We start from the raw sequence: 10,869 nt of genomic DNA, 5'->3' as shown, positions 1-10,869 counted from the left end.
ACCCTAACAGCTGTGGGATTAGGTACTCGTCTGAGTTTTTGAACTGTTCCCCCACTTCTCACTTTGGGAACACCCTAGCAGCTGTGGGATTGGGTACTCTTCCGAATTTTTCAACTGTTCCCCCATTTCTCGCTTTGGGAACACCCTAACAGCACTAGGATTAGGTACTCTTCCGAGCTTCTCAACTGTTCCCCAATTTCTCGCTTTGGGAACACCCTAGTAGCTGTGGGATTAGGTACTCGTCCGAGTTTTTTAAGTGTCCCCCCATTTCTCGCTTTGGGAACACCCTAGTAGCTGTGGGATTAGGTACTCGTCTGAGTTTTTGAACTGTTCCCCCATTTCTCGCTTTGGGAACACCCTAGCAGCTGTGGGATTGGGTACTCTTCAGAGTTTTTCAAGTGTCCCCCCATTTCTCGCTTTGGGAACACCCTAACAGCTCTAGGATTAGGTACTCTTCAGAGTTTTTTAGATGTTCCCCCATTTCTCACTTTGGGAACACCCTAAAAGCAGCAGGATTAGGTATTCTGAATTCTTCAAATATTCCCCAATTTCTCACTTTAGGAAAACCGTTAACAGCTGTGGGATTAGGTACTCTTCTGAGTTTTTAAATTGCTCCCCCATTTCTCGCTTTGGGAACACCCTAACAGCTGTGGGATTAGGTACTCTTACGAGTTTTTGAATGTTCCCCCATTTCTCGCTTTGGGAACATCCCCCAATCCCACAAACTGAAGTACACCACTGCTCATCAATGCTCCTGTGCAACAAGTTTCAAGGGACACCCAGAGGTTAAAGCAGTTTGATTATCTGCACGACGGACCAATTCCATGATTACATTCCGACCTACTAGGAAATAGAGTTTTGCTTCTTTTCTTCTTCTTTTAAATAAATTTCCACTACTAGCCAGAGTTTCCAGGTGATGCTTATTCCAGTCTGGAATTAAGGTGAAGTGGAAGTAGACCTGACAGTACAAACAGCTAAGCAGTTACCATATTAAAATGCCAACCTTACAGGAATGATCTCAGTTTGAAAAGGAGTGCTGAAAACTGACATTTCATTTCGTTTTCTAGTTAACCAGCAAGGACAACAGCATTTTTGGTTACTGATGGTAGGTGGTTCAGAAATGCGCAGAACGCACGTGCTTATGTCTTCTGCTCAAAGAGATCATGATACTCTTGTTCTTCTAGCTCTCTGTTGTACTTCTCGATTTCCCTGTTGGCTTCTTCCAAGTAGTCATTCATGAACTGGTCCATTACTGATTTGGAAAAATTAAGGAGAAAACATTTGTGCAAATAGCAATCATTAGAAAAGAACATACAGGTTTGAAGGATGTTCAGAGACACTTACTGAAAGCAGAAATTCAACATATTACCTTCTGGGAGTCCCACAGTCTGACCCAACCACAACCATTCTGTATTACTGGGGAATAAAGGAGTTGCACAACAGACATTGCCCAATCAAGAGGAAGAGTATAAGAACAGCAAAACTACAGCAGGTTTGCAGATGTTTACAGCTCTTTTGGTTAAGTGGAACTCTAAAAAAACCTCTGCCCCAAATTCAAATCATCCACGAGTGGTTAACCAGTGCCTGTATTGTTTATTGCCAAACACGAAGGTGGTGGTGGAGTAAAGGTCCAGTGAACACCCAAGTCCAAGTTTGCTGTTAGGCTGTCTTCTGCCAGTATACCATAAAAAGTCTGCTGGTTTAAAATTTTAAAGCTGTCCCACAGGGCACAGAAAATAACTGTTCTTATTCCAAAACAGAATCACAGAACGCACTTAGATTTTTGTAAAGTTTGTCGAAGTTAAAGTGGAAATATAAAACCAAATTTAAAATTTTGCTAATAAAACAAAGACAAAAGGAATAAAAAGTTATGAAAATAAGGAAGAACAACAGGAATATACTGGAAAATTTGTATTACTCTGGAATTTCTTGCCAAATGATCAGGTTTCAATTAAAAAAATAAATATAATTTCTGGAAAAAAAAAGTCCAGAAGACCCTGCTCTGGCTGTAGTTCGTGTTCTGTAATTGGTACCAAACAAGACCAGCAAGGAGAGCGCATTTACAAGTGTGTGTATGCCACAACTTGATAAGTAAATCACACTGCTCACTAAGCTGAATTAGTTTTAAACGCATGCACACAAAACTATATTCATTTGGAAGCTTTATCAGTCATGACCAGGCATTAAGCAATATTACAACACTATTTGGTTTGAAAAATATTTCTTTGACAAGCTGTGTTCCATGAAGTATTCTCTGCGTGAGCTCATGTATGGTTTTGGGATTGTTTTGTTGGTTCTTTTCTGCTTCTTAGATCATATCTTTGAAAAAGTGTTTTAATAGTTAAGTTTTACATGGCAAGTAGACACGCAAGGATTTAAGAAACAAAACTTTTCACTTCACTACCTGCAAATCAACCTGGCACTTCACCATATCATCTGCTTTGACAGTCTACATTTCAGATTTCCATAGCCTGTTGCCTACCTTAAACCTTCACCAAAAATCCTCACATTCTAAAGGATACGTGGATGGTAATCCATTTTGTCCCCAAAAAAATTCACAAATTGAGTCCCATTGTAGAAATAACCAGCTGGAAGCGGATCCAAGTGGCGTTTCACCTACATTAAGAAAGAATATACGGTGCATTAAACATTTAAAACTCAAAACTGCTTAGAGACAGTCCTAACAAATAGATAAAAGAATTTTAACCTAGCAGCCAGGGAGGAAGGTCTGGCTCCTGGCTAGAAAGGAGCGCTCTGAAAAGACAATATGACAAATTACACCCATATAGACTAGGGGAGTTAGGTACAGCAACACTAACCAGAGCCATGCCAAACTTTTAGGAACTTTTCATGCTCAGCACACCTGTTACAGAAAGTATGGGAGATGCTCTGTCTTATAAATGGATATTTAGGAAAATCAGCCAGAAGGGTTTGCTCTGAATCACTTCTACTCACGTGAATGTTCTTTATCTCCTGAAGGGTTAGCATTCCTCTGGTTTTCAGGGCTTTCCTCTGGGGTTTCTGTAGGAAGAATGAGACCCTAGTTATATACCTACTGAGTTACCACGCGATGTTACAGTTTAAGAAAAAAAAGCAAAACACAGAAAACTAAGTTGTTTCTTGAAACCATGTGTAAAGGCACTAAAATCTACGATCACATGCTACCACGCTCAAGCCCAGCAGAGAAGTACTCTTTTTAGAAGCACGTATTTTAAAAATTAATTTCTAGACAGAATTATTCAATTCTGTTAAGGCACTCACAACTGTGTTCCGAAAACAAAAGTAAAAATTCAGTGATCTTACATAAGGCATCGTTAGAGGTGACAAATCTAAAAGGATTTTAAAATAATAAAATTTTAATCCAGCTCTACTGCAAAAAAAAAGAAGAAAAACTGTCACACAAAGTTTTCAGTCTGAAAAGTTTTATAATTAATTTGTTTCATACAGCATACAGCAACTCTCAGAACTATCTGAAACCCTACATTAGCCATAACTAGTGAGAATGTACGAAGACTATTTGCGGTCTGGAACTGCTCAAAGGAAGCACTTCACACTTGAGATAGCATTTAAGTTCCAAGTTTTCATAAAATTAAAATGGTATTCTCCATGGAGTGCTTTCTTACATATCAAAAGCATTTGTCTCCATATATTACCCAAGTGATGTATACAGAGCATGAGATATCATCACAGAAAATATGTACTTCCCTGAAGGTACACAGCCTGCTAGGACAGGGGTGAGAACCTGAAGATCTTAGAAACAAGTCCAACAACAGGGCTGCAGGAAACCTTTCCCTTCCTACACAACTTTTTAGAGATACTATGCAAATCCTAAGCCATAAAGAATTAATTGTGAGTATTTTTAACTAACAAATCTTCCAAAACGGACATCACAGAAGGGCACAGCTAGAACTACAGGCTCAGGTTCCAACCAGAGTGCTAAAATCCATGATTTGTACAGTCGAACAGTTTCTATCCAAGTATATTTCTGAGTCAAACCTCAAGACTCACTTCCTAAGACCTTAACGTGCATCCTGGTTTTCTGCTGGTATAAGCCGTGTAAGAGCAAACCGCCTTGTCCCGCACTCCTGGTGAGGTTGTAGCAGTCACTGCGTGAAGTTAGCAAGACACCACAACTGCAAAATGTGCCTTGTAGGCTTCTAATGATGTGCTTATTCCCTGTTCCCTACTCCAACTTCTACTGCATAGGTGCGTCAGCCAGGCAGAAACACATGGAGTTTCACATAGCTGCGCACTTGACAAACTAAGCAAGACAGAATGAAAAGAACTCTACCCTCCGCTTCAGTGGATCACTTCCAAGGAGGTTTAATTTAGTGAATCAAAACAAGTTTTCAGCTTTGCATTGTTCAGGTACTTCAAGAAGATTTATTTCATACTACGCTTTAGCTTTTGGCAATCACTTCTCAGCTAAAACATCTCGTGTTTATTCTGGACATACTCCATTTGCTCAAGTGTTCAAGAGCAGATCAATCCATGAAAAAACCGTAGTAGGTACTAAAAAAAATACACAAATTACAATACATATTTGCAAACTGTTAGTCCTCTGTCTGAAATACAGTTACACCCTGGAATGCTAACACCTTGGTATGAGAGAAAGGAGGCTAAAAAAAAAATTGAGACACTCGGATTCCTCCTTTTGTTAAGAAATGCCACAGATCACACTGAACAAAAGCAAACACGCCCGCAAACCTGTTTGGCAGTTTCTCTGAGCCAGTCTTTTATATCTTCTTCCTTAAGAGAGCAGCCAATGAAGACAAGGAAGAACTCCTGTTGAGTGCTGCAATCTCTGTTATCGCTTCTTGAATCGGGAGGAGTTGGCCCCTCCGGAACAGGCACAAGGCTTAGTGAATTAGACGATGTGTTGTGACACACTTCAATCACTTTATCAGAATCTAACAAAGAGAAGACAGAAGAAAGAAATGTCCTGATAATTGCTAATCTAATTTAACACCAACACGTTGGTGTAGACAGAATACAGTACATTAAAAAAGTTCTTAAATATATATACATGCAGCGCAATCACAAGACAAGGCCTAAGTAGGAATTTGCCCTTACCTGAAAACTTCACTTTGCCCATGATGTGATAAATGTTGCCAGAAAAAGGACTTGGCTTGAGCAACGACTTAATCGCTGTTTGAAATAGAAGACAAACAGATTATCTCACTTTTTTTTTCTTCTCCTTGGTGTAGCTTCTGCTCAGACCTACGCTACAGGTCTCTAATCCACATCCTAGCGCTTCAGGGGAAAAAGCTGCATGTCCCCCAGAGCCCCACTACGTTACGTTTCTATATGTTCTCATTTCTTTGCTATGGGGTAGGTGGGAAATAACATGTGTTTGGCATAAGGAACGCTTACAGTGTGTGTGGAAAGTAAAATGGTGCTCCTTAACACTGCAGGAAAGAAGGAAAGGCATGATTATAGATCTACTCTAGTAGCCTAACACAGAGCTGAGCCTATTTTCTAGTAACTATAAAGAATTAATTTGGCACAAAAAGTAGAAGCTGATGGTCACTTATAAACTGTATTTTGACACTACTAAATAAAATTAATTATAAAATAAAAGACAAACATATGAGGAGTCTCTAGAAACCAAAGATTAGATTTTCATCTGAACAAAATCATGGGTCAGTTTTCCAGAGCAGAAACTAAAGATGACAATTTACTGTACTTTAAGGAAGGACAGCTGAATTTTCAATTAAAAGTTTACTTCAGCAGTAATTAAATAACTGTGTTACGTCAGTGCCTTCCTTCCCCTCTACTCCTCAGTATTTCGAACTTGGATTTAAATCAAGTCAGTCAAAGTTCATTTGTACCTTTACATTTGGTTACAAATCGTGTTTTTTCCAGAGGACGATTAAACCAGACACAGATCTGAACCATCGGAGGGAAGACAGACCCAGCTCCGTATTTACCTTCATACCTTAAGAAAAAACAAACACAGAGCTTCAACATACAGGAAACACGGATGCTTCTGCTCTTCATCTAACACACTTCTTAAAAGGAACATCTACTACTTCCCCATAGGTAAGCTTTGCTCATAGGAAAAAAAATATTAAGCTCTCTAAGACATACATGAATACATGATATCACCAGTACTGGGTTGTTCAAAGAGCTCAAGGCTCCCTTTGATGCTCTTCCTCCTGCAACTTTTTTTTTTCTTATATATCATCTACATACTATTCTCGCATACTATCGTCAAGTAGATTAACAGTTGACTAAAAGTTTTAAATACTTCTTTTTCCTGCCTTCTCTCTCTTCCTTCGGCTCCATGCAATCCACAAATTCCAAACTGTGTGCTACTAGACTTCAGGAGCTTCAGTTGGATGCAATTTAGAGCAAGAACTATGAATAAAAAGCTATACATACAGGACTGGCGAGGTATGGTAAATAAATTGTGCTTCCAACACCATGAATCTAACGAGAGAGCAGTCAGCCAGGAGTTATAATAGCTGACAGGTTTATGTTTTCTGCCAAATAGGTGCAGCACAGATAACTGCAACAAGATGTGTAAAGAACCCTGAATGATGACAAATATCCCTCAGTATTAAAAGGAAAGCCTGGTACCATGTATTATTGTGCCCTAAGCCTCTGCCAAGACTGTCAATAAGGTTGCTGGGTTTTATGAATAATTGTTCTGCTAATAGCTAGACTGACAGAGCAACTTCATTCCAGTAAGGCTGAATAGCTGTCAGAATGAAATTACTCTCGTCATTACTGACCTCACCCATCCCGACCCTTCCCAGCTTATTCCCAGAGGGTTCTTTTCTATTCTTCTGAAAAGCAACAGTAATCTTGCCATTGATTTAAATGGTGTCCAGAAAGGATCCTTTTCCCCATAAAAGGACAGCAATCGTGTATCTACTAAGAATACTCATCAGCTCTCTTTTAAAAATGATTTACAAAGCTATTGCCTGTTCCAAATGAGTAGTCTTGAAAAAAAAAGTTAGTGAGACTTTTAAATCTTCAAGTTAATTAGAAAAATAGTTTTAATATTTCTCAGTCTAGATACTTGCCAGCCAGGATACATTAAATACCGAGCTCTCATCATCTGAGGATTTGAAAAGCTGCTTTCTGAGAGAATTAATTCAATATCCTCATTCCTATAAAGAGATAAAGATAAAGATTTTTAACTTTATAAGTTCAATAAAATGTCCATGATCTGTGTGCTACTTGCAGAAAACAGAATGTGTCAGTAACAGTAAAATTAAGAGTATTTTTCCATTAGGATGACAGTAATGGTAGCATAAGTTACACTCTGCAAATAAAAACATACATTTCCTAATCCCTACGTTTATATGACCATAATTATAAAGGGAAGATGTCTTTTGCATGAGAAGTAATTAAAAATCTGCATTTGTATAAGTTACCAGACTAAAACAAGAGAATGCAAGTTTCTAAGTGCACGTGTCCCATGTGCCAAAAGTGACAAATACCGGCAGTGCTCAACATTACCTAGTTACAACTCCATTTTCTGCCAGGATGAAGGAAATGGCAGGATTTGCCGCTCGGATAAGGCTCTGCAGTTGCATAAGGAGTGTATGTCTCTTCTCTGTAGTATGACTTGTGAAAACCACGTTACTCACTAGTCCTGGGGAAGGAAAGCAGAGGATGGTTAACAGAAATCAGGCATGCAACAGTGACTAATAAACAATTAAGCAATAGAACGTCCATTCTTCCCTACCTTTCCTTCTACCTAATTAACATTACTAAGGGGAAAAAAACCAAACCAAGCACCAAAAACAAACAAACAAGGAACCTTTCATCTCTTGCCTGCTCAGCAAAACCACAGAAACCCATCTAACTTCACACATGAACACTGTGGAATAACCAAATGCAGAATTATCGTTAACTATTTATTTTGCAACCGCATCTAGAGGGCAGGAAGGGTACCTCCTGAAGGAGACAATCTTTTTCAGTCACTGGAATGACTCAAGGGGAAAGGGGCAGGATGTTGTAATCTGTGGGTTCTTATGATTCAGTGAAAACAATCTTCACTGCCCCCCCCAAAAAAAAAACAAAATTAAAGCCATGAGCCTACAGTACAGCGCCAATCTCTGGAGATGGCTCGACTAATGAGAAAGACGCGCTTGGCCAAAACACAGCTATACCAGGTCAAGACATTTTTCTTTCAATTAGTCCATATAACAGAAGCAATTTCAACTCAATCAAGAGAATAAACTAATTAAAGTAATAAATTAATATAAGAATCAATTTGAGAAGGAACAGCTTAATGAAACACACAAATGTTTAAAGCCTCTTGGCAAATCCAATGCATAAAAACATCGGCTAAAAGCTAAAAATGAGTATTTTGGACAGTGACAGTTCCTACTTCCAAAAACCAGAGAAGAGTTTGAGGTTTGTGGTTTTTTGGTTTTTTTGTCTCTGTTTTTAAAGAAGGACCCCAAAATAGGATTCAGGCAGTAAGACTGAATCCACAAGGCATCAAAAAAGATAAGAGAAAAACAACAGGAATAAAAAAAAAAAAACTCTTTGTCCCAAGCCCCAATTCCCAAAAAGACTCAGATGTGTCACCAAAAACGCAATTCCTTTTTCAGGCTGAACGGTATCCCTTCAGTTTGCACCTAGTGAGACCAATTCCACTGAAGAAATGGTTACTCTTCTTAAGCAAAAACTTTCCAAAATTTGAAGGTGACAACACAGTTTTCACATTATCCCTGCTGTCTTGCCAGGTACACGACAAGTTTCGGGTTAAATGAGAACCAGCTCTTGTATTGCAGATGCCTCTGAAGAAGTAACACACCAACGATCGCAGCTGTCAAGCCCTGGGCGCTAGAAGGGATCTCATTAATGAAAAATTGCGAGATGACACGTTGCACTTATCATCCGACTAATTTCAGTGTTATAGGATTTCTGCTTTCCAATTATATCAAGAAGGTATTACATCAGAATGAATGTCAGCCCAGTTCCTCAAAGAGATTGACTCCCTGGGATGTCAGTTTTTTTTTGCTGCTACTTTGCTCAAGATGTGCAAGCTCATTTCAGACACTCTCCTGGAACTACAGGAGAGCAGAACAGTAAACTCAAATATTCATAAACAATTGAACCAGGATGGATTTCCCCCGCTCCCAACTCATTGCTGTTTAAAGCGGAATATATGCAATGAAGCTCACACCATGATCTGCTGCCTAGAGTTATTCCTAATCTTTCCAGAAGTCTTTAAAGGAGATTAATCCTTGCAGAAGCTTCTTTACAGACGTTTCTACACCAAAAGTTTCTTGGCTGCTTACATTATACCATATGCTCCCACTCACTGCTACTTCCACCACTGACCCTTTCAAGTCAGAATTTTAATAAAAGCCCAAGCAAACATCCATCGTTAGTATTTCTTTTCTTTTACTCCCCCACAGAAGCTTCCACTCCTATTTCAGTTTTCTACAAGTTGCTCTTGAGATGAGGAGGGGGAAATAGCAAGCTTCAAATTTAAGTCACACGCATGCTTGAAATGATGATGTAGATCATGCAATTAAAATGAGAACTAGGAATAAGCTAATCAAGAACCACCGCGTTGTGGGTGTGCTATGTGCAGTGGGATTGTTTTCTTAATATCCCCAAACTTGATATTGACTTAAAAGTCAAGTTTAATTAAAAGAATAGTTATGCTTTCTGTGAAGTTGGCACAGAACAATAAAAAGCCTGTACAACGTAAATGCTATGAAGGGTACATGACAGTTAGAATGCCTTGGAGAGAAGAGGTAAGAACTAAGCTGGCAAAGCTTAAAGTTAAGAAAAAGACTCAAGAAATAAAATAGCTAGAAAATCAGAAACTGATGTATCTTGTCTCATGCTCCTCGCCCAAACTCCTTCTCCATCAATCTCCGCTTCATTTGTGCTTGTCTCAGGGGAACAGCTTTTGGGCACTAGCTGTCATTCTTGCTTGTAAACTCCCACGCAACCCTGGAAGTAAGAGAAGACTGCTGGGAGCCTGGGGAACCTACAGGCTTTGGCTCCGCACACACCTAGGCATAAATCTCGTAGGTGCCAGCATCCCACTAAAATTGGCCCTGGGTTAGCAGGCAACAGCCTGTGATGCTGAACTGACTGACAGGTAGTGTAATCCAAAAGAAAAATAGCTTTCTGAGAACTGCAAGATGCCTACACAGCTTTAGTAAGGAATAATTTTGATCTTTTCTACTGGAATTGTCACTGCCATTTCTCTACTGTGTTTTGAAGATCACCCAGTTTTGTTTAATTAATTATTAATACATCCATCTAAAGAAAAAAAGTTTTGCAGCCTGGGGAATAGCATGTTCAACAGAAGCAAAGAAACAGGGATGTATTAAAAATTCATATGCTTTATAAAAATAATGGATCCTCTTTGCTCCCAAATGTACAATGGGCATATTCAACAACAGTGATATCTTAATCTTTAAAATAATTTAATATTCAACACAAGAGATGCCAACGTGCCCTTAGACTAGTAAGAGATCATCTTACAGCTCCTGTGCTATAAATTAAAAAAAAAAAAGACACGCATATTTGGAAGGAGCGAGACAAAAAGAAATTACAGCACACAGATGGGAGCAAGAGTTTGTTTTTTTTAAAGTTTAAAGGAGCACGCAAGGGAGAGACAAAACAAAACTGCAAACGTTGGTCTTTCTGGCTCAAGGCTTTATCAGTTCTCTCTGATCCTCATTCATTTTTGTTCCTCTTGTGGCTTTCCGAGCAGAAAGTGTCACTCCTATAAAATGATGTCACACTGATAAAACGCGTTGGTACATTACAGAGAAAGCCACACAGCAGAAGAGACCTGGAAAGCAGCAGCAAAAGGCTAACCCTGCTCACTCCAAAAAATTTGCAAGATAATTATGTGGAGAAGGTAAGCATACAAAA

General features: G+C 39.0%; 1 protein-coding gene across 1 annotated transcript in view; it reads right to left on the bottom strand.

Annotated features, from left to right (window-relative positions):
• Window positions 1-886: 886 nt before the first annotated feature.
• LOC104467339 (chromosome unknown open reading frame, human C20orf194) overlaps window positions 887-10,869 on the bottom strand; it is a gene marked incomplete at its 5' end in the record, with an annotated part of 59,753 nt that continues 49,770 nt past the window's right edge. Inside the window, 8 exons of the mRNA XM_010081080.1 lie at window positions 887-1,252; window positions 2,523-2,616; window positions 2,956-3,021; window positions 4,708-4,910; window positions 5,074-5,148; window positions 5,832-5,938; window positions 7,032-7,118; window positions 7,471-7,606. Coding sequence (XP_010079382.1) covers window positions 1,140-1,252; window positions 2,523-2,616; window positions 2,956-3,021; window positions 4,708-4,910; window positions 5,074-5,148; window positions 5,832-5,938; window positions 7,032-7,118; window positions 7,471-7,606 — 881 coding nt within the window. The remainder of the gene's footprint in view (window positions 1,253-2,522; window positions 2,617-2,955; window positions 3,022-4,707; window positions 4,911-5,073; window positions 5,149-5,831; window positions 5,939-7,031; window positions 7,119-7,470; window positions 7,607-10,869) is intronic.

This window comes from Pterocles gutturalis, unplaced genomic scaffold (genome assembly GCF_000699245.1).
Source record: "Pterocles gutturalis isolate BGI_N339 unplaced genomic scaffold, ASM69924v1 scaffold3639, whole genome shotgun sequence".
In the NCBI taxonomy this organism is placed as follows: domain Eukaryota; kingdom Metazoa; phylum Chordata; class Aves; order Pterocliformes; family Pteroclidae; genus Pterocles; species Pterocles gutturalis.
The sequence above is the reverse complement of the archived record's forward strand: the minus strand, read 5'-3'. Positions and strand labels throughout refer to the sequence as shown.